Source organism: Gracilinanus agilis, chromosome 5 (genome assembly GCF_016433145.1).
Source record: "Gracilinanus agilis isolate LMUSP501 chromosome 5, AgileGrace, whole genome shotgun sequence".
Taxonomy (NCBI): Eukaryota; Metazoa; Chordata; class Mammalia; order Didelphimorphia; family Didelphidae; genus Gracilinanus; species Gracilinanus agilis.
In genome coordinates this window covers 96,559,429-96,583,996 of record NC_058134.1, presented here as the reverse complement: position 1 = coordinate 96,583,996, position 24,568 = coordinate 96,559,429, and the positions used below count along the sequence as shown (strand labels likewise).

Below are 24,568 nucleotides of genomic sequence, written 5' to 3'. Positions count from 1 at the left end.
TTCACTGGCTTGAGGAAAACTAGGAATCATGACGTCCTAGAAAGTAAAGAGTGCCCAGCTAAAAAGTAGAATGTGAGCTTTCTTTCTTTAAAAAAAATCCTCGCCTTTTGCCTTAGTAACAAATTCAAGGGCCAGGCTATTGGGGTAAGTGACCTGCCTAGGGTCACACAGCTAGAAGTATCTGAGGCCACATTTGAATCCATGTTGTCCTGCCTCCAATCCTGGCACTCTATTCACTATCTAGCTGCCTGGAGTGTAAACTTTCTTAAGAATGGAGATGAAGTTGGTCCAGGGATCTTCTTTGTTTTGAATATTTATAGTGCAGTGATGGGCAAACTTATTAAAGAGGGGGCCAAAGGAAAGGAAATGCTCCTCTGTCAGTCTGTTTCTAAGGCAACTCTTTCCAAGTTTCATTGTATTATATCCTACTCATTGTATTCGTCAGATTAGGAATAATGTCTCCGTGGCCAGATAGAACATTTCAGGGTGCCTCATCTGGCCGAGGGCCGTAGTTTGCCCATCACTGGTATAGTGTATAGTATAAAGTGATTAAATTAAATTAATCTTTTCAAACTTTTATTTTGAACTACCCAAAGCTAAGAGGTAATGTTAATTTTCAAGAAAACATTATTATTTTCTGACAAGAGTATTTTATCTGAAATAAGACAGACTAATTCTTCTCCTCCCAGAATAACATCTCCATCTAATTAATGGATTCCTCAAAAGTTGTTCAGAAAAGCAATCTAAAATGTTACTAAATCATTTTCAAGGTTGCTATGACAAAAACAAAAAGACTGTAATTGGACAGCAGTGATCCACTTTCAATTTTCCTCAAGGTCAATGTTAGAACAAGAAACAAATGAAGGATTTCTGAATTTCCATATAGATCCACTTTGCTGGGTGTATCATATTAATGCAAACATGCTATATATAATGTGGCAAAACTTTTTTAAACCCTTACCTTGGCTCCAAGACAGAAAATTGGTAAGGGTGGGCAATGGGGGTCAAGTGACTTGCCCAGGGTCACACAGCTGGGCAGTGTCTGAGGCCAAATTTGAACCCAGGACCTCCTGTCTCTAGGCCTGGCTCTCAATAATGTGGTAAATCTTTAGAAATGGATAATATTTGCTTATGTCAATTCTGGCATGAAATGTACTATTGAAATTAAGTATACATAAGTGGGTCAGTGGTAATATATATGCACATATATCTATGCATACACTCATGAGGTAAAAATCAATAAGGCTATAGTTTAGGATTAAAGAAAAGCCAGTGTAGAGACTGCATTGCCAGTGTATTTTGTGGTGATGTCAGTGCTGTAACAAAGAAGCGAAGGAGGATGAAAAGGGATGGCCCACCGGGGTCAATGTTTACAAAGGCAGACCTGTTCGCTTTTTAGTGTCTAACGCAATGGCTCTCCAGAGTGGGTCAGGGCATCAGGAGTTTCACGAGGTGAGATTTTTCACATTCTCCAGTTCCTGCCCCCAACTACCATTTGCTGCCTGCTCTTCCTGGCTTGGTTTCAGGAAGATCACAATAGCAGCTCTATCCACAGAGGCAAAAAGTCATCTTTTTTGCAATAAGTGCTGGGGAAGAAGAGAAAGAATGGAGTGAAGGGGTAAGAAGAGAAACAGGGGAATCCAAAGGCTGTGGCAATGAGACTAGGAAGCCAACTATCCAGAAACTCTTATTTGTTGCCACTATAAATGTTCAGTGAACTGTGATTTGTTATGGTAAATAATATCATGCAAATTTAAAAGCCATTGGTCTAGTACATTTTCTACCAATAATCTTACTACTTCATTTTTCCAACTGAAATAATTTATTAACTAGCCCACTTCTTTTCAAAACCCAAAAGCTTTTTTTATGTGAAAGTATGGAATATCTCAGTGGTTGTGGACAGCACTGGGTCCTCCTGATTTTAAATGTTTCATAGAAGACTTAGCTAGGGGTTCCAAAACACCTGCCCCTCCGGTGGATCAGTGTTCCTTCCTTAACCCTGAGGGGAAAGAGATTGTGAGAACATAGCTTTCCATACCTTGGGAACTCCACCCAGACCCTTTGAATTCTTGTGGCCATTTCAAATAACTTGTTCCCACACAATGCTGATAGAAACTATCATGTCTGAGAATTCATTTTTTAATTTAGGTTAAATCAAATTAAGCTTAAACTTTTAAACTCACCTCCCCAAATAGAGCGACATGGATCAATACATCTTAATTTATATGAAAACCAAAGATGATTTTTATAAAAAACCCAGAAGTACATCTATATGGTTCTGAGCTTGGGAAGAAGATTTAATTTCCTAATTTAGAAAAAGTATACAAATTTTACATCCTGAGGAAGCTTTTTGTAACTTAAAAAAAACTACTTAAAAGACAAGTGAACCAAAATTCAATTCATTTCAAATCTTATGAAATATACACCATATGTTAACACTGTGCTAGACTTAAGCATTCCTCCCTCAATCCACAGTTTACATTTATAGGTAAATATTCGCACACATAAACATATACATACACACACATATATTCATTCTCCCCCCCCCAAAATTGAAAATCTGGATGATATACTTTGTATCTATTACTTCTTATTTTAAGAAATAGCACCTTTTACTTATTTGGAATTATTTTTCCTAATGTACAAATGAGGCAGGCTAGAAGAATCATCTCTACTTTAAAAAAGTAAAGTAACCCTGGGATTGAGCAATTTTCTCAAGGTATTGGTCAATGTTAGAACAAGAAACAAATTAAAGATTTCTGAATTTCCATATAGACCAAACTTGGCCCCAAAGAAGGAATAGGAAAAGATGCTTCCCCCAACTTCTTTGCAAAACTACGGAACCACAGGTGAGGAATATTGCATACAAAGCCAGGCTTTAGGGAACAAATTAGCTTTGTGTTTTTTCTCATTTCTTCATCTTTTACAAAATATATTAAATAGGGGATGGCTTTTTGGGAGATGGCAAGGGGAGAGAGAATGGTAAACATAAAGTGATGTAAAAATATATTAATAAAAATTTATTTAAAAATAATTTCCAGATCTCATTCCTACCAAATGTTTCATGCTGGTTTCACAGTATTATCTCTAAATTTTTTCAATTTCACATTTAATAATTTCAGTAATTTAAAAAATATAGATATTTGTTCTTGTCTTTACTAAATAACAGTGGACCCTAGTTTATTTTACTTTACTAAAGGGAAGAAGTTTAAATTAAGTGAGAAGCTGAATACAAATCTGACCCAAACCACCTTTATAATAGAGGCCAGACCACTTGGTAGCACTTGGTTATCCTTTTCTCAGTTAAAAAAAAGTTTAACTTTTGATAGAAGGGAATTTTATTGATAATAAAAGTGGGGCTTTCCAAAAATCACGAGATTGTTTTAGAACATGTCTATAGATTGTACTGATACACACATAAAACCTGCTTTAAGGGAGAATTACAAACCAGTCAGAAAATTTACAACAGCAAAGGGGTTGTGCTGTTACCAATTAACCAAGAAACACAGAAAAAGACTGGTCTGGCCTAGTTCTAATTGGCATTTAGAGAGTTGGGAAAATTCCTGGTTAGTGACTGGGTGCCTATGAGGGTTCTTTTCTTCTCAATTGACAAGCAATCTGCCCAAACCATTGCTAATTTAAGTTAAAAATTTAAAAAGACTTATGAAACATCCAGATGTTAATATGTTGATTAGATGAGTAAAAACAGACAACAAAGTTTTAATCTAGAAACATTCTTTAATTGGATAAAAACCTAATCGGGATCTCTGGTATGGAAGTGAAGTGAGACATCTGTGTTTCAGGAAATTAGAATCTAGTAGAATCTGATGAGTCACGACTTTGAGTTAATTTTTAAAAAAATTAAAGTAATCAAATCAATTGTGATATATTTAAGTTGAAATTGAGGGAAAGCTTAATCATTTAACATATGGCACAGAGCAACTTTAGTGTTTTTATTCCTTTGAGTTCCTATAGTTTTTTGCTGCAAAGATTCTAGATTGTACTTTGTCCAGAATATTCTTGTACCTATAAAAATAGTCAGGTTGAATGATTATTAAAACTTACCTATTTTTCTGATAGTTAAACATAATATACTTTATACTGACAAGAAAAGAATCTTGTTAAAACTGGACAGCTGTAGTAGTATCAATCTATTCTCAAGCATTATTGGTGAACGAATGAATATGGGTTCTACCCTGGAACATGGAGCAGATCCTGTGCTTGGTAGCAGTGGGTGGTACTAGGGTTGATCTCAGTGCTTCCCAAACTCATAGACAGAAAGTCTTTACTCTTTAAGCAAACAAGTAAGAAAGACCTGGACAGGTCCTTTGCTCTCAAGATCTCTCATTATCTCCCTGACTTTGACCCAAACTAGGACACAAAGATTTATGGATTATTTAAAGTGTATTTCTTATCAACACCTATGCTGATTATCAAGAGATTTAAATTTCACAAATGGAACCAATATAGCAGAATTGTGCCAACAGCTTCAAAACTGTAATTTTAGGGTTTCTACATGTTTCACAAACACCTTTCACATTCACATAGACCTTTACAACAATCCTGTGATGTAAGTAGGACAAGTATTATTATCCACATTTTAAGTGAGAAGAGAGACTGTGATCCAAAGAGATTAAATATTTTGATCAAGGTCCCACATTCAGTAAAAGGTATCCCTGTAATCTATCAGTCAATAACATTTATCAAATGCTTACCATATGCCAGTCACTATGCTAAATCATGAATATGCAAAGAAAAAGGAAAAATAGTTTTCACTCTTAAGGAGCTTATATTTTAACCAAGGAGATGAGTTTAAAAATACTGTATATATGAGATACATACTGAGTGGAAAAACAGTAACTTTTAAGGGGAAGACAGCATTAGCAGGGAGGATGGGGAACCAGGAAAGGTTTGCTGCTGAGGGTGGCACTTCAGTGGAGTCTTGAAGGAAGAATTCTAAAAGGTGAAAGTAAAGATGGAGATTCATGTATGAGAATACCAAGTGGGCAAATGTGGCGAGCCTGGAGAGAGTACACACATAGGAGTAATGTATAAGGAGCCAGCGAAGATAGATTCGGATGCTCCAAAGGGGACTTTAAATTTGATCCCAGGGGTAAGAGGGATGGAACCTGTAGTTTACTGAGTAAAAAAGTGATCTGGTCAGACCTGCATTTTATGGCAATCACTTAAGCAGCTGGATAAAGGACGGATTATTAAAGTGGAGAGGCACTTGGTGAAGGAAGTCAACTAGGATTGTAGTCTAAGAGAGAGGTGATGAGGATCTGAACTAGGGAAATATATACCGAAGAGGATACAGAGATAGAAATGATAGCCTGGATATGTGTAGTGAGTGAAAATGAGTCAATATTATGCTATAAGGAATGATGAACAACATTATTTCAGAAAGAACTGGAAAGACCTTCATGAACTGATGCAGAGTGAAATAAGCAGAACCAGGAGAACATTGTACAGAGTAACAGCAATGTTGTGGGATGATCAACTGTAATAGGCTTAGCTACTAAAAGCAATATGATGCTCCAGGACAGTTCTGAGGGACTTATGAAAAAGAATGCTATCCACCTCCAGAGAAGGAACTGTTTGAATAGGAATGCAGATGAAAGCATATGATTCATTGCTTCTTTATTTGGGTACATATTTTGGGGTTTTGGTTTATAAGATTATTCCCCATTCAAAAATGAATAATATGGAAATATGTTTTGCATGATAATACACATATAACCCAGAATGAATTGCTTACCAGCTCTGGGAGGGCGGAGGGAAGAAGGGAAGAAGACAATTTGGATCATATAACTTTGGAAAACTTATGTGGAAATTTGTTATTAAAATTTTTAAAAAGGGAGAGAATAAGGAATTGAAGGTAATGTAGTTGTAAACCTGAGCTACTAGAAGGATGGTGTGCTTGACAGTAATAGATACATGAAGGGATGATAATGAGTTCTGTTTTGAACATATTGAGTTTGAAATGCTTATGAAACATCTAGTAGGAAAAAATTGGTGATATGGACCAAAGATGAGGAAAGAGACTTGGGCTAGATATATAGGTCTTGGAATTATCTGCAGAGTGATGATTATAGAACCCACTGGAGAGAATGAGATCATTGAGTGAGAGAGAAGGGCTCAGGACAATGTACTGTAGGGCACACACCTAGGTAGTGGCCATGACATGTATGAAGAATCACCAAAGGAGACTGAAGAGAACCAAGACTGTGAAATATCACAGAAAATCCAGAGAGGAAAATTTATTAAGGAAAAGGTAATGGTTAACAGTATTAAATTCTACAGAGAAATCAAGAAGTATGAGGAAGAGAAAAAGCTAGGAGAGTCATTAAGCAAGAGATAATATCAATAACTTTTTTGAGAGAGCATTTTCAGTTGAAAAATGAGATTGGAAGCCATACTGCAGAGAGTTTATAAGAGAGAAAGCAGCAGACAGAGATAGCTTTTTAAAGTAGTTTAACCAAGAAGGAGAGGAAGAGATAGAATGATAGCTAGTGGGGGTTTCTTAAAGTTGGAGGGAGGCTAGGGTTTATTTGTAGGTAGTAGGGTAGAATCAGGAGACAGGGAGAGATAGATGATTAGAGGGAGCACTCAATCTCTTGGAGCAGAGAAGGGATCCATGTAGAAAGGCTGGCCTTGAAGAAGGACCTCTTCTTCATCAGAGACTGGAGTGAAGGAAGAAACTGTAGGTGATGACGTCAGAGGGATGTGAGATGAAGAAAAGAGAAGATCAAGCTCATGGTAAATAGTCTCAATTTTTTCAGGGAAGAATGAGGTAAAGTCCTAAGCTGAGACAGTGGGAGAAGGGGGAAAAGAAGAGAAGATTTAGAACAGCTATGGTGAGAGTGAGAAAAACAATCAATTAGGGATGAGTAGAAGGTATGTCTTACTTCCGTGATTAGATAAAGTGAATTTATAGTGGCCTCAATCAACACAGATTTGTGACTTCTTCCAGCTCCATTCACTCAGAACCACATGATAGTAGGTGTGAAGGAGGCAGATAGTGAGAATAATCCAAGGTTGGAGTTCGGTCACCTTGGTTAGAACTTATTGATTAACCAACATTTTGTAGCAAGAATTGCTCAAAGTAAACTCCTTCTAACTGCACAGCCCAGCTGTCTCCATAAGGCTATCATATAAAATATTTTTCTGAAATGAAGACATACTATTGCCTAAAACAGCCCTCCTGATCTGAGTCCACAAGAAAGGGAAGTCAGTTTGGCTTGAATCAGAAACCTTTTCTGGCTCCTACCTCAAAGTCCGTTTCTTTTCCAAATATTCCCATACTATTTATTAACATGTTCTAGAATTTTACTTGTAATCAGACTGCCAAATAGTATGCTACCTCTCTTCAACTGCTGAAACTCTTAAAATTCAAGTACTTTAGGGAGTCTTCCTAGACTAATCAAATGACAAGCAGTTTTTATTTTATCATTTAGCTATGAATTGCCCTGCTACCTTCATTACACAGCACATATGTCTACCCCATTAAACTGTAAACTCCTTGAAAGTAGGGATGGTTTTTCTTTATATTTTCAGCACAAAGTACAGTGGCTGGCATATAGTAGGCATTTAATAAATACTTGTTGACTACATATCTTAGTTTATCATTTATAGTGGAATTATACTTTTAGTGAGTCAATAATGTAGTGGGTTGTTTAGCTTTTCTCTTCTAATCTTATTTTTGTTCTTATTTCTGCACATGGAATCTCCAAGATAAAAAGAATGCTGGTTAGGATTTTCTGTTTATCTCAAGTGTCACTATTTTTTCTTTCACGTTATTAGTCCACAACTGCACTAGCTTCCTGGTAAAAAGGTTGGTTAGATCGTAATAAAACCTCATTTAAGCATCCCAGACAACCATGTTCAAATTCTGTTATTAAAGAGATCATTATAAAATCATTTGAAACGTATAAGAAGAATGAAGTTTTGAACAGATATTTTATGTATATTTTAATGTAGAGATGATGATCAATCATTTAATCACTCATAAGTTCTAGAAAGAATTATAGGATTTCCCCCTCCATCAATATTTTTTCTAATTAATTTATCAAAGATACTATTAAGCATCCAAGAAAGACTCTTAGGATGCTCATTTTATAAAAGAATTCAAATTCCATAAAAGTTTATGAAAACTGAGTATACTCACTTGTAATGTAGTGTCAAAGACAACAAGCTTCGAGCTGGTTGGAACAATGTCGTAACACTTGTGTGACTTCATGAATCGCATGTAAATATCACTTTCGGATTCTTCTATTGCTGTAGGAATAGCAGAATAACAAAGGTTTTGCTTTAAAGACATCTGATGTCATATATATATGTGTACGTATATGTGTTTTAACACATACACACAGTACAATAAAGGATTCTAATCCAGTAGAATATTTCTTGGAGTAGTAGTATAGATACTCTTCTGGTTTCTGAAGGCCATTTGTTGCCCAGTAAAATTCTCACTTAACCCTAACTTTCCTTTACTTTGGGCAGCAAGGTGGTGTAGTGGATGGAATACCAGAACTGGAGTCAGGAAGAGCTAAGTTCATATTTGGCCTTATTAATTATGTGACCCTGGGCAAACGGCCTCAGTTTCCTCATCTGTGAAATGAGGTGGAGAAGGAAATGGCAAACTACTCCAGTAAGAAAACCCCAAATGAGGTCATGAAGAGTGAGACAGGACTGAAGAAAAAGTCCCTTACTTTCCCCTTGGTTCTTTGAATCTTTTCTATTAAGAACTCTGGCAGCCTATGACATCTAAATTCATTAAAATACAGGTATAAAAAGAAAACAAGAATTTTTTTAAATGCCCTAAGAGTTTACTCAATCTATGAGGCCAGCACAAAGTATTTTCTGCAAATGTTAGCAAAGCATCCCTTAGGCCATAATTATTTCAGTTTGTCTTTGTAAAAATCCTAAAGAAACTAACTGAAATTGGGAGGAAATGATTAGTTCTAAGTTCACAGTAATAGCATAAAGATTAGATGCATAATAAAATGGTCCAAGTGAAGCATTTTAGCACAGTGTCTAGTAGGCACTTAATAAATTTTTATTTATTTTATAATAGAGTTTATATTTACATCATAAATGTATAATACAATACAGTTTATTGATGACAAAAATTTTACATAGATGCTACTAAAATGTTTATAAATAGTACATTCTCATACATTGTAAGCAAAAGCCTGCTACAGTGCAGTTCTGTAGATTTATAACCTTCTTATGAATGACCCACATATCTCGGTCAAGATAAAAAAGACCAGCAAGCAGCATACTTATATGGGTTGTCAGCTATTTCTGGCTGCTGATTTTGTGAAGAGAAGCCACACTATCTTACTAATAGGTAGAGATTGCAGTATCACTGGCTCTCACATACAATTTCCTTCAGAAGGCCACACCTTTGATTTGAAAGATTTTCTGCAAGATAATTTCAATTGCATACTCAAGGGTGAAGGAGCCACACTGCATATATGTTTCTTATAGGAACTCTTTAACAAAAGGATAGCTCTAATCTGAGAGATGGCAGAGGGTGGAGATGGATAAAGAGTAAGGAAAGCCCAGATTCCAACTCTATGTTTGAAGTAGTAGAGGCTAACTAATAGATCTGTTAAGGCAAGCAGATCTATTACTGGCTTGGATTTGACATGCTGTTAGAGGCCTCACCCATCCTCTCCTTCTTCCCTCAAGTCTCAGAAGGAAAGGGAGCATCCCACTCTCTTTCTGTCTCTTCCAAGACCTTGCCTCATCCATCAAGGCTTCTCTATTTCCTGTAACTTCACTCTCATCCTCTCTGTTGGCTCCTTCCCACCACAGCAAAGACTCTCGTACAGTAGCTTCTACCCTACAAAAATCTTCCTTGGACTTTAGTACTCTCTTAAAGTATCTTCCTATATATCTCTCTACATTTCTACTGACAAAGTTCTAAAAAAAAGCTTAAATTCACTACCTGCATTTCTATTCTAATCACTCCTCAACTCCATGCAATCTAGCTTTTGCCCTTAACCTTGTTATCACTAAATTTAATGATCTTTTTTTGGGGAAAAGACCATTTTAAGGATTCTATTTTTAGAATTTGAGAGTAGGATTTTGACAGCGTTATATGACATTCATCCTCCATTAAGTTTTTAATTATAATGCAAATATGGATTTTTTTTTCATTTCTGACTCTTAAGATCACACGTTCTGTTTCTGAAAGGTACCCATGTCTAAAGTGAAAGTCCAATTTCACAGTGATCACATGATAGATAATTTGTAGAGGAGGGATTAAGGATGTTTCAAGTGAAACTGCCCCTGACTAAGTGGGGCAATTCCATATTCTGCTCCTCTTTTAAAACCTATTGCCCAATTTGGTATGCTGCATTGGATTTGGAGTATTAGGACTGGGTTCAATCTTGCTGTACCTCTTAGCTTACTACCTATGTAACCTTCGAAATCACTTAATTTTCTTGATCCTTAGTTTTCTTATCTGTAAGATGAGGGGAATAAAACCAAATGACCTTCAAGGTTACTTCTAGTTCCCCAATCAAATGATCCAAAATTTTATTAATCTCCTCATCTTTTTTACCCTATATCTGGCATCTGACACGGCCAACTCTATTCTTAACAGTCTCTTGGCTTCTCTGACCCTGCACAGTCATGATTATGCTCTTATTTCTCTGAACAGTTTTTTCCTCAGCCTTTACTGGCTCCTCTTCCTGACTCTTAAACATTAGAGTTTACTATGAGGAACATGAACCTCAATATCCCCAAATCTTGAGATATGCACAAGACTTTGTCCATAGTTCCTTCTCTTTCTATTTTCTACATTGGGGAATGCATGTACTCTCATAATTTCAATGATTAACTCTATGCAGATGACTGAACGCTATCTTCCCAGACATATTCTTCACTCCAACTTCTCTACATCTATTGATGGTATCAGCACCTTCCCAATCACTCAGACTTTTTACAGCTTGGAGTTATCTTTCATTTCTCCCATTCTATCACTCCCTGTGACCATACTATTGCCAAGTTCTATTGATTTACTTCTACAACAACTTTAAGTCTGTTACTTTTCCTTCTACTCCTATTCCAGCTTCCTCACTTCAGACTCTCATTTCTTTTTGCCTAGACCAGTGATGGTGGACCTTTTAGAGAATGAGTGCCCAAACTGCAGCCCTCATGTTGCATGTGAGCCCCTTGCCTTACCCCAGACAGGGGAAGGAGAAAGCGCTCCTATTGGGTTGCAGGGCAGAGGGGCGGGTCATATGAGAAATGTCCTCAGCCATGTGAGGAGAGGGAGAAGGGAGCAGCCCCCTCTGGCATGCTCCAGCATGCGTGCCATAGGTTCATCAACATAGGCCTAGATTATTGTCACAGCCCTACTAACTGGTCTCACTGCTTCCAGGATATCCTCCTTTCAACCATTCTTCTTATTATCAATCAATAAACATTTATTAAGCACCTACTATGTGCCAGGCACTGTGGTAAGTGCTGGGTATTAAAAATTTAAAAAGATTAAAAAGTCGGTTCCTTTTCTCAAGGAACTCAAAGTCTACCTATGTTGTTTTTCTAAAAAATTGCTCTGATCAGATAATTTCTATTCAAAGGAGCATAGCTTAAAAACTTCTCTGAGAATTCCCATTGTTCATGTAATCAGCTCTTATATGAAATCTAGAACTACAAGGGTCCTTAGAGACCATATAAGTCCAATCCTCTCATTTTACAGATGAGGAAATGAGTCTAGGAAGTTTAAGTGGCTTGTCACACACACAAGCAGTTAAGTAGCAAAACTCTCTCTAATCTGACTCCAATATGCTTTCCAGCTTTAACTTTATATTGCTCCCCTTCACAAACTTTTATGTTCTAGTCAAATTCCTTCATATATTCTGCAAACCGTAAAGCTCAATATAAAATGTGAGCTACTGTCTCAGTGCTCCCATCCATCTGTTGAGGTCCCACCTCTCCCTCAAGGCTCTACTTAAGTGGCAAAGATCTCTTCTTCTGAAGGGTCCCTGACCCCCTGAAGTAGTTTCTACTTGAAGGTGATCTTTCTTCTCATAGTTTTCCTTGGATTTTCTCTATAATTCATCTCATCTTTTACTCCCTTCTATGCAAGTAATTATATTGCCCAATTCCCAACGACCCAAAGAGATGATAAATTCTTTGGGAACACGGTCTTGTATCTATCTCAATATCTAGCTCAGAACTTTACCCATAGAAGAATATTTACTGTTTGCTGATTTGAAAAAAAAATATTTAATTCCTTTTCACTCTACTCTATTTGTCTTGTATTTCCTGGTGTCAAAGATGAACTATTCTCCCCAACACAGCAGTCTAAATTTAGAATGCATATAATTTGCTGTGTTAAAGTATATAAGTAGAAATGAATCTTATACTCTGAGTTGAACAGCCCAACTTTGACTACAGATTCATTTATGTCCTGGTTTGACTTATAAATTGCTACATTTGTCCAATCTGAAGAAATGTGTTTTCCCAATTTCCTATAATTTCATAAACCTTTAGAACTATAATAATTTTTATCTTCAGGTCTAAAATCCCTTCATTTGACATAAGAGAAAACTAATGGCTAGCAGAGATTAAGTGTCTTATACAAGGCCACAATATTAAGTTAACAGAAAAGATGGGCCTAGAACTGAAATCTTCTAACTTATATTCTGAATACTTCTTCTACCATTCCATATTGTCTCTCAACTTAACTATCAGCCTTCCATATGAACATATTTTCCCCAATATTAATGTATATATATATATATTTCATTAATTCAGTGAAGATAGAGTATCAGGGTATTAATAAGCCTGAGGATAAGATAGCAGAAAGGAGAATAGAAAACTGACTTACTATGAATGAGCAAGTAATGCCAAGAATCTGGGTTTCTAAGTACTTTGCTAGAAATAATATGTGATACTCCTGGTCCTCTCAGATATAATATAAGCAAATTAGTATTTGACTCAAATCAATAATCATTTATTAAGTGTTCATTATGTAATCAGGTGCTAGGTGGCACAGTGGACAGAGTGCCAGACCTAGAGTTAGGAAGACTCACCTCCCTGAGTTCAAATTTGGCTTCAGACACTTATTGGCTGTGTGACTTTGGGCAAGTCTCTTAACCCTGTTGGCCTCAGTTTCCTCATCTGTAAAATGAACTAGAGAATGAAATGGGAAACCACTCCAGTATCTTTGCTAAGAAAACTCCAAAAGGGGTCACAAAGAGTTGGACACCAATGAAATGAATGAACAACAACAAGTGTATCAGACACTGCCAGGAAAAGGTGATACAAAGACAAATGCAAAACAGTTTCTGCCTTTAAAGAGCTTCCGTTCTACAGATGAACTATAACATCTACACAGAAATAAATATGAAGTATAGACAAAGTAAAAGAGAAGTAACCATGGGGAGAGGAGAGCTAACTGACCTGGGGGAGAAGGACGGGTTGGCAAAGGCCTTGGGTAAGAGATGACACTTGAGCTAAGCCCTAAGCTGAGCTCAGGATTCCAGAGATTGTGGCAGGACATGGAATGTTGTGGATAAGGAAGGACCAATGGGCCAATTTGGTTGGAAGAGAGTAGGGGATCCATATAAGTGAGGATTGCTGTTGCTAAAGAGAGAGAAGACACAGTCGACCCTTATGTCCTTGCTCAACACCTCCTGTCATCTGTAGATACAGAACTAATTCTTCAGTCAGTAGAAATCGTCTGCCAGCTGTCTGACATCTGAGAAAACAGTCTTGTATCCAAGACTCCTGGTAATGAGGGGCCACTACTGTGAAGAGAACAACCCCACAATCTGACATCCCAAGCCAGGTTGTGGCACTGCCTCCAGCTCCTTACTAGAACTGTGGAGGGAGTGGGGGAGAGAAAGACAGAGACACAGACAGAGACAGAGACGGCTGGACTAGAGGCTTTTCTCCCAAGGTCCTCCTGGCAGCCGTTACCACAAACCCTCTGTGGAGGGTGCCCGTCCTCTCTTAGTAACTGAGAGGGAGGAGAGGCAGAATTCGCAGCTGCCTTACGGCGTCCCCACCAGAAGGAAGCCTCCTTTGCCACACAACTTCTAATCCTGCTGCCGTAACTATCATGCTTATCCGGCTATGATCCACAAACCAGCCAGGGTGTTTGCTAGGCTATAGCCATACCTGATAAGTTCTTGGTAAAAATGTCAGAGAGGGGGCTCGAACGCAGATCCCCGGAGCACTCTTCCAGAGACAGCGGTGAGCGACTAATGTCCCTTCTTGGGTCTGGCCTTTAGAACCAATTCCAAATCCATCCAACTGTACTATTTCCTAGCTCATATGTCCAAAGAACATAGATGTAGAGTCAGGAAAAGGACTTTGGAGCCCTTCTAGTACAACCCCCTCATTTTAGAGATGAAAGACTGAAGACCGGAGAGCCTGAGTGACGTATGCAGGTCACAAAGGTAGTGAGCAGCAGAGGCAGGATTTGAATGCAAACAGTCTAACTCCAAGTCCAACACTCTTTCTACTATACCATGTCTTGTACATACAAATAGTGACTGGACTTTACCATGCTTTGCTAAAATCTATGTAAGCTATAACTATAGAATTTTCAATTTATGTCTTATAATGCCATCATCCAAAGGAAATGGGGAAGGGTAGTTAAGTAGCACAGTGGTTGGAGCACCATGCCTGGAGCTGGGAGGACCTGGATTCCAATCTGACCTCAGACACTTCCTAGCTATGTGACCCTGGGCAAGTCACTTAGTCCAAATGTCTAGGCCTTGCAACTCTTCTATCTTAGAACTGATACTAAGACAGAAAGTAAGTGTTTAAAAAAAAAAAGGAAAAAAAGGAAATGGGATTAGTCTGGTATGGTTTTAAGTTTGGAAAAATTAAAAAAATTGAATGTTTTATTAAAAATTTAACATGGGACATCGATACAATCAAATTTGTTTTGTTAACTCCATTTAAATTAACAGCTTTTCAGCCACTCCCTCTAAGTCCTCCTTAAGCTTCTTTGTTTGGTAAGGCTTACTCTGGGTAAAGCCATACTGGCTCTTTTGATAGTCCCGTCTTCTTTTTTAAGATATTCACTAACCATCCTTTTAATCTATTCTCCAGTTTCACCAGAAATCAGTCAAACTCACTGGCCTACAGTTTACAGATATGATTCTCTTCTTTTGGGGAGAAATGAACAATTGTCCTTCTGTACTTTGGTAGTGCCTCCCCAGCTAGCTGTACTTTTCCCACTTCCTTATTTTAAAGACTATTTATAATGACTCAGAAATCCCAGAAAGTCTATTGTAGAGCCACCAGAAGCACAGTTGAAACTAGATGTACAGGAAGTAACCCTAAGTAAGGAATAAGTGACAAGCAGGTAGTTCAAAGAGAAACAGGGCTGGGTGCCAGGGGCATCATATCTTTTAAATTGTAATGGCTGAAGGCCATTTCCCAGGTGGGAAAGGTTGGAGCTAAAACAAGAAAGAGCTGGAATGTTCTGCTTAGGTTTAAGACTGACTGTTTCAGGTCTCATTTCCCATCTTTCTCCCATCAGCAAGTTGCTTCTTCTTCCTTGTATCTTCTTTGACCCTTTGTTCAAGTAGCTCTGATTTCTACTGTTTTTTTGTTGTCCCTCTACCTGCTTCTTTAATCTTTTTTTCATCTGTTTTCTCATTATTCCAAATATCATCATAATGCAGTAATAAAATGAAGTGAAAAGCCAAATTAAATCTCATTGCACTGCATTTGATGAATACCTTTAAAGTGAGCTTATGCATTATTTGTAGGTTAAAAGCAGAGGCCACATTTCTATTTATCTTTAATGTCTAATGAGGTTATTTATACAGATATGTGAGTATAGCTATGTCATGCACTGTTTTGGAAGGTGTCAGGGAATTAAATGTTATATCAGGCTTTTGTGTACATATAAAATATGCTTTGAAGAAGATGATTTGGCCTGTGGCATGTTCAAAGTATATAATAATGAGTTGTATTACAGTGGGGTTCTTACTGTATTTATGTCTGATTATAATCATCCCCAAATTACTCCTGGCTGCATCTGAAAAATGTTGCCTTTTTTCTTTAGGTAAACCACAAATTTCAGGGATGTAATTATATTTCATTGTTGTTCATCATCAAATATGACACTGCTGGTCACTCTCAATGAATGAAGGGAAGAGAAGGGATGGCAAAAGCTTTGGGAGGCCAACAATCTTTTCATACAGTATGCATGGAAAGTCTAGTCTTTGATTTTTGATTGCTATTATTTGCAAGAAAAGCAGTATAATGTGGCATAACCACCAATCTGGCTGCTTCTGACACATGTTGACTCTTTGATCTTGGGCAAGTCACTTAAAAAAATACTGAATTCCCCTATCTCTCATAGGCTGGAAGTAAAGAGGCTCTGCTCATAAAGGTTAGAACCCATTTCTGATCAGCACAGAAACTCTGACCTGCTTTGTCTCCCAACTGTGTTGGTTCGCCCTTCTTTAGGCAACCTAATGGATCTCCTGATCCTGGAAGCTCACCATATGATGCTGCATTTAGTGTGGACCCCTGATCCGCATAGCCCAATGCAGTTCAGAACTCCTGAGCTCAAGAGACTGCTAGCCTCAGTCTCTCTGGTAACTGAGATTACAGGGGTATACTTGGACAAGGAATTTAATCTCACTTTGACTCTGGGTAAGAAATATCCAACAAGTAAGCTGCCCGTACTGGATTAAAATTATATTATATTATATTATATTATATTATATTATATTATATTATATTATATTATATTATATTATATTATATTATATTGGGAAATAATGAGCAAAATAAGTAAAAACACAATAAAATAGATAATGTTAATATTTGATTTTCTAAGTCAAAATGCAGCCCATAGAGATCCTTATGAATGGTTTAGCACTTCAGTTTCTATTTGAGTTTGACCCTACTGCTCTAGGCAATTCTCTAAGACTACAAATTGCAGAGATGTTGACCTGCATTAGGAGAGGGAGTTCCCTCATTTGGGAGTTCCTAATACCAATGAAATCATAGGTTTAGTGCCTAACCCTGTCCCTATTATTTGCAAGCCCTATAACTATTTTCTGTTCTGCCTCTTAAATTCTGCTTGGTATCTCTACCTTAAAAAAGCCACGTAATTTCTGACTACTATGCACCAAGTTTGTCTGTAAGTCCAAATGTATGTGCGCTGTTTGAAATGTTATTCGTGAGACTTGATGTTATCTATTCCTTTTGGCTGGTTTTACCTTTCCCATGGCAACCTGCATGCTAGCTGCTCACTGTGTAGCATTATGTTGCCTGCCATCCACTGTATTGGTGTGGCCAGAGCTTAGAGCATCGAGTACTGCTTCAGGCCAAGTGGAGAATTGGCCTAATGTATGAGGATGTGAGACATCAATTCTTTCTCATTCCCAAATACTTTCTCAATGTTGAATGACCTACAAATATCCGAACCATTCGTTTTTCTTGTTATCAGTAGTCAAGTGGTCAAAAGAGATGAACTGTTTTCAAAGAATTGCCAACTATCTACAACTGTATGAAAGACTGCTCCAAAGTACTATATAATTAAGAGAAATGAAAATGAAAACAAGTCCAAAATTTTATCTCTTATTTAGCCAATTGGCAAAGATTATGAAATATAGAAATAGTCAATGATGAAGGAGCCTGTGGGAGGACAGGCAGACTAATGGACTGCTGTAAAAACTATAAAGTGGTTCGGCTATTCTAGAAAACAATTTGGGAATTACTTTAGAAAAACCACTAAACTACACACACACAAATACATACAAGCACAAAAAGATTAATAGCAGAACTTTTTACAGTAGTGAAAAACTAGAAAAAAAGTCTGTGACCATCAACTGGGGGAATTGCTGAGCAAGTTTAGATTATGAATAACATTATTGCACCATAAGAAATGCTAATTATGAGGACTTTAGAGAACTTTGGTTAATATTTTATGCACTGATAAAATGATGCAGAGTAAGCAGAAACAGTAAACAATATACATGACAAGCATAATGTAAATGATACCACTAAAAAGAAGCTGAAAACTAATTGTAATGATCCATTGTGGCTGCAGATAGGAGAACTGAGAAAATGTGCCTTCTTTTCCTTATGGAATATTGCATATGCCATCAAATGCTGTTATTGGACTGGTGGTTTGCTTAACTGCCATCTTCTGTTACAAGTGAAGGCACACTTGATGGGGCTGTGGAGGTATCAGCAAATATTTGAGATGGCAAACTAAAACTACAAAAAAGAAATACTATTTTCACTTAATATTATAAAATGTTCTATAGATTTCTATAGGTATTTGCATCTGGTAAAGACCTTTGAGATTGGTCCAACCTTTTTCCTTTTAGATAAGGAAACTTGGGACTAGAACTGTTAAATGATTTATCCTGAGTTGCAAAAGCAACGAAGAGAAGAGACTGGTTTTGAACTTAAGTTCACTGACTCTTTTTTTTTTTTAAAACCCTTAACTTTTGTGTATTGGCTCCTAGGTGGAAGAGTGGTAAAGGTGGGCAATGGAGGTCAAGTGACTTGCCCAGGGTCACACAGCTGGGAAGTGGCTGAGGCCGTATTTGAACCTAGGACCTCCGTCTCTAGGCCTGACTCTCAATCCACTGAGCTACCCAGCTGCCCCCCACTGACTCTAAATTCAGTGCTCTTCTTATATCAAGGCTGCTAGGTTGCATAGTGGACAATGTTTTGGCCCTGGATACAGGAAGATTTAGCTTCATGAGTTCAAATCTGGCCTCAGATACTTCCTAGGTGTATGACCTTGGGTAAGCCACTTAACCCTGTTTGCCTCAGTTTCTTCAACTGTAAAATAAGTTGGAGAAGGAAATGGCAAGCCACTCTAGTATTTTTGCCAAGAAAACTCCAAATGGAGTCACAAAGGGTCAGGCACAATTGAAATGAGTGAAAAATAAAATTTATTATACTTACTCCTTAACAAAGTTCTTGTTATTGCCTCCTATTTTTTGTTTTGGTAACTTGCCTTATCTTGAACGTTTTAAAGTTGATGGTTAAATTTAATTAAGGCTTGCTGTTCTGAGGAGAAAATGCCTGATTTAGCACTTAAGAATTCTAGTCCTTGATCTATAATATCTTTGCAAGCAACATTTCTTTAGGTTCCTTGTCCCCTTTTGTGAAAAAAGAAATGCTTTTAATCATTACCTCCTAGTGAGGTAGATCATCTTGATTTTTTGCAGGGGAGGGGGCTGAATCTGTCATTTCATTAGTGAGGTAATCAATGTAGATGGCACTTGCACTGCAACTGAGTCTGAGTATATGAGGCACTGAATAAGTATGACTGGCTCAGGATTATGTAGCTAGTATGTAAACAAAGGCAGGGCTGGAACCCAGGGCCTTCTGCCTCTGAAGCCAGATTGTCATCTAATACACCAAATTTCTACCATTTATTTTAATTTACCACATGCCAAATTCTATTCCTTAAAATATAGCAATTCTACACATAAGTTCTTCTGAATGTGCCATTAATACAGTGGCATCTTAGCATTATGAAGATACAATTCAGGTAGTGACTCTAATTTCTCCTTAAGTCTTAGTGAGGTAATTCATGTGATTCCTCTCCATTGACAAGCTCTAATTCTCACAATGGTAGTAACATGAGAGAACATCAGCATATTCCTTGATGTATATGACAGTAGTCCATTATCTTTATGCCTTTTTAGATTTTTCCCACTTTTTGTCCTCTTGTCTATGGGTAACCTTACTCAGATTTTTCTTGTACACATTCCTTCCTTTAGGAGCTTCTTGGATTTAATGTATAGATTCTCTCACATATCTGACTTTACCTAGAGTGAATAAACTGAAGTGAAGGTGAGAAGTTAAGTTGTATGGATTGAAACCAAGATTGGGGGATGGCTTGGCTGGATGGGAAGGATAATAAAGTTAGGAAGAGACATGCAGGGCTAAGCAAGGTTGAGAGTATGAGTGCCAAGGGCATAGCAAGAGACCTAAGCCCAAGGAAAAACTTAGGCTGGGATAATAATTATTAGTTATAACTATTCAGGGAGGAAGTTTTGTGAATTTTTTTTAAAAATTATTTTTTGCGGAGGAATCTAAAGGAAAGGATAAAAAAGCCAACTAAGAGACACAGTATAGCACAGAGTAAGAAGAGTTAAAGTAGGACCAGCTCTGAGTTCCCAAAGGGCTAAGAAAAACTAGATTTGGATGAAACTAAGCTAAGTGAAAGAGATGGCAAAGGTAAGGAGACAATACTCTTACAATGGATATGGCTGCTTCTTTTTCTCTCCCTTTTAAAGCAAACAATGACTAGATTTCCATTTCCCTATCATGCATTGCTTCTCTTGCTAGTTTCACAGCCTGATGAAGGACATGAGTTTTGTTAGTGAATGTCTCTTCTTTCCTTACTCCAGGATTGTATTCAGGGGCTAGTTGTGGGTTCTCTTCAGGCATGGAGACATTGAGGGAAACTTCCCTTGTTTGTCCACTCCTAATTGCAACCAAAATATTTATGTATTTAAATATGGTGGGGACATATTAGCAGGTACAGTCCCTCTTTTTTTTTTTAAACCCTTGTACTTTGGTGTATTGTCTCATAGGTGGAAGATTGGTAAGGGTGGGCAATGGGGGTCAAGTGACTTGCCCAGGGTCACACAGCTGGGAAGTGGCTGAGGCCGGGTTTGAACCTAGGACCTCCTGTCTCTAGGCCTGACTCTCACTCCACTGAGCTACCCAGCTGCCCCTCCCTCTTTTTGCATAATAAGGAGAAAATGGAATAGAAAAGAGTTACTTCTAAGAAAAATGTCTAATGACTATAAATGTTTTATATAATACAGTGTGTACTGAAGTTGAAAGAGAAGCTTTTTTTGAAGTTTTAAGGTGGCAAGAAAACAATGAAGAAAAACTGTTTGACAGATGAGCTACAGTGAATACAAAGGACATAAGAAATTCTATTCCCTTCACAGAGTTTGGGAGTTTTCTATAATTAGTAACATTTCCTTTCCTCACCTTGTAGCATATGCATTGTAAAAAATAGCATCAAACCTAGAAGTGGTAATGATATCCCCTGGTGCTATTCCAGGAAGAATTGGAGTAGGGGAACAGAGATAAGAGAAACAGCCGCTGACACACCCCATATATACCTGTCCTTTGGAGAAACATAACCAGAATGTTTATTGGTGCAGTGTGCCAACATTACATATTAAGGGAAATTAGTTGAATTAACATTAAAAATAGCTACAGCAGTATTCTCATTCTATTTTAGAAGACTCATGACTTTCTAAAACTCTGAAATTCACCATACTTAAGATGTGTATCAATCAAATTTGCCTAGAATTCCTAAAACTATTTCTATTTGCCAGGGAAAAGAGAGGTGACTGTGACTTGCCACATAAATAGGTTAAAAAAAGTATACTTTTGGAAGGTAAGGAATACCATCTTTGTGTGACTTTCAGAGTCTCTGGATCCAAAGTCTCTCTGGATTTCGGTTACCTCATTTGTAAAATGAAAGAGTTGAAGCTCTTGAAGACTTTTTCAGTTTTAAATCCTTCTCAGCTGGACCTTTAGTATTCTTAACACTAGTATCTATATCTGAGATATAGATACTAAGTGTTCACTTAATGATGCTATATTGAATTTCTCAAATTCAATTTTGGGAAGCAAATGCAATGGTCTTTTCTCAATCCTGATCTTTATTGACCTCTCCTGCAACTTTTAGTATTGTTAGTCACCATTTCCTTCTGAATATTCTCTGCTCTCTTAAATGTCATGAGACTGCTCTCTCTTGATTACTCCTTAGTCTCTTTTGTTGGTCCTTCATCCATGTCATGCTCTGTAAATGTTGGTGTCTCCAAAACAATCTGTTCTGGGTCCCTTTCTCTTTTTTGCTCTGTATTATCTCACTTAGTGATCTCATCAGATCCCCTGGATTAAATTATCTCTGTGCAGTTGATTCACAGATCTCTCTATCCAGCTCTAATCTCTCTCCAAGTTAGAGCCATTCCACTTCCAATTGCTTCATAGTCATCTTAAAATAAATATCCTGCAGTCATCTCAAACGGAACTCAATATCTTTCTCCTCAAACCTACCCTGCCCACCTCCAGAATTTCCTACTGATGTTGAGAGTATTTACCATCTTCTCAGTCATGATCTCAGTGTCATCTTCAATTCATCATTACTGCCTTTTATATCATATATTTAATTCAATGCCAAATCTTGCCATTCCTGCCTTCAAAACATCTCTTGTATCCCCCTTCTCTCCACACATACGGTCACGACCTTAATCTAAGCCTCCATCACCTCTCACCTAGACTGTTGTAATCACCTTCTGACTGGTCTCACTCCCTTCTTTCTAATTTCCCTATTACTACTTCATACATCCTGACACCTAGGCTCACAGCCGGGGGGTCATCTTTAACTCTTCACTCTTATTCCCTTCCCCATATCCAATCCCTATATCCGATATATAGATATCTCCATATCCATAGAATATATATTAGTAATTATATAGTCATGTATAGCATTTCTACCTTTGTAACATCTCTTATAAATTTCCTTCCCTCTTCTGACACTCTGACTCTCTGGTTTAGGTCCTCATCACTTCATAACCTGGACTACTGCAACAGTTTTCCTGCTTCAATTATCTCCCCATTTTGGTCCCTCCTCCACTTATCTGTGAAACCCATCTTCCTGTACTCCACATCTGACCCTGGAATTCACCTCTTTTCAATAAGTTCCAGGGGCTATAGAGCTGTTGAGTAACAGGGTAGAAATCTATTTGCACAAAGCTACTGATGATTTCCAGAGTTTGTATCTATCAACCAACTAAAGCACCAGAAGTCAGAAAGCACTATAAATTCAATTTCTAAAACTTTCCATTCATTTTGCTGATTCAGATATCTGAGCAGGCTGAAGACTATATCTGAAGTAAATAGAGACAAGCCCTCAATTAGGGACTAAATTACATTGTAAAGAGATTAGAGTCCACTAGAGATCTTTCCTTTGATACAATCAGAAGAACTGGAAAGGCATTGGATAGAGTGATTCTTAAGGAAGTTTTTTAACTGAAACATTTGCTTCCTGCAGCACTGAGTTGGTGGAGTTGTACTGGGAGTATCTGAGTCCATGAAGCTAGTTTCTTTACAATGTTCAGATACAGTAATTGTCTGTACATTCATAACTAAAAGGACAATAAATACACTAACTGCTAAATGAATACTTATGAAACCATGTATTATATGAGTTTCTTATTTAAACGAAATTCCTCTTATCTACATCTGCAAAATATGTTGAAATGGGCTTTTTGCCAAGACATTCAAATATCCTCTTTTATGCAGAAATAGATATTATGAAGGTATTCATTTTAAAATAAATTTCTTCACAATATCCCATCAAACTAAACCTAAGTAGGATGGACAAATATATAACAATTAGAGTGACTAAACCCATGCAGAGGTAAGTCTAGAATTTTGAGTCTTTTTTAAAAACTCTTGGTTAAATCTCCAAAACAGTCTGCGTAGGTTTTATTCTTCTTGGCTACTTCAATCTAAGTCTACAAGTCAGTACTTTGCTGTGGTAAACTGTACTCAGAGAAATTATTCAGACTCACTTTGGATCATTACACACAGATTAGGACTTACTACAAGAGAAAGATTAATTCAAGCTTTGCTACCAATGTTTCAAGAGCCAATCTCCATCTCTCCAGGCATATCTAGTCTCAGCAAGACTGTTAACATGTGACATCTTTCCTATGTCAAGTTCAAGGTAGATGGCAAGCAGACAAAGTATGTCTAAATCTATGTATACAACAGGAAAATAACTTTGCTCATATGAAAAGTGGGCGCTCTAATCCTCTGGGAGTTAACACATTCATATCCCTCAGTTTGAAATTATGAGCTCCTGAAGGTTGTTTTTTTCCCCCTTCTCTCACAGGAAAGTAGATTTTGGTGGTTTGAAGGCTATTGAATCTTTTGCAATTCTGATTGCTGGGAATTGATTTTCTATGGACGATAGCTTTAGAGTACTTTTGCACATCTAAATGCTGAAACCATCCAAGCCAGATTTCTGGAAAATTCTTGGTCCAAAAGTGCTCTGAAGGCCTATCCCTATCCCCTTGCTTTCAGAATACATTCTACTGATATCTGGGCCAGTTAAGGAAGTAGCAGATCCATAAGTAAGTCAGCCTCTGGGCTTTTCCTTGGAAGATGAATGGAGTATGCTACTTTCAAATGGACCAGATTGATTCGTTTGTCATCTTTCCATTTTGCAGCTTTAATTTAGTTTTCCTCTGCCACATGACAGATTTGATTTTTCTTCCCCTGCATTGTGGCTTTTGTGAGGAATATATCCAATGTCTTTCAGCTCTGCCTATTACTCAAAACACTGGATGCTCTTGTATCCGTTTTGTAATTAGAGAATTCATGATGGTAATATAGCCTTGGCCTTCACCCAGGGACCTTGTTCATTTGATCATTGAAAGCTGAGGGAATTTATGATAGGAAAGTACAAATTTGGTTCTCCTTCCTCTGTCTTAAAATGCTTCTTGTACTTCCAATTTAAAATGACTGTTTTTTCTCCCACTAGGACTTAACTGCACATTTC

At 37.4% G+C, this 24,568-nt stretch overlaps 1 protein-coding gene across 5 annotated transcripts in view; it reads right to left on the bottom strand.

The window, feature by feature from the left end:
• The window catches only part of PRKAG2 (protein kinase AMP-activated non-catalytic subunit gamma 2), a 472,166-nt gene that overhangs the window by 29,649 nt on the left and 417,949 nt on the right, over nt 1-24,568 (bottom strand). For 4 of the 5 annotated variants that reach the window (XM_044677446.1, XM_044677447.1, XM_044677449.1 and 1 more), the window contains one exon: nt 8,168-8,277. In XM_044677446.1, the coding sequence (XP_044533381.1) occupies nt 8,168-8,277 (110 nt within the window). The remainder of the gene's footprint in view (nt 1-8,167; nt 8,278-24,568) is intronic. The other variant, XM_044677448.1, reaches the window with a different exon arrangement.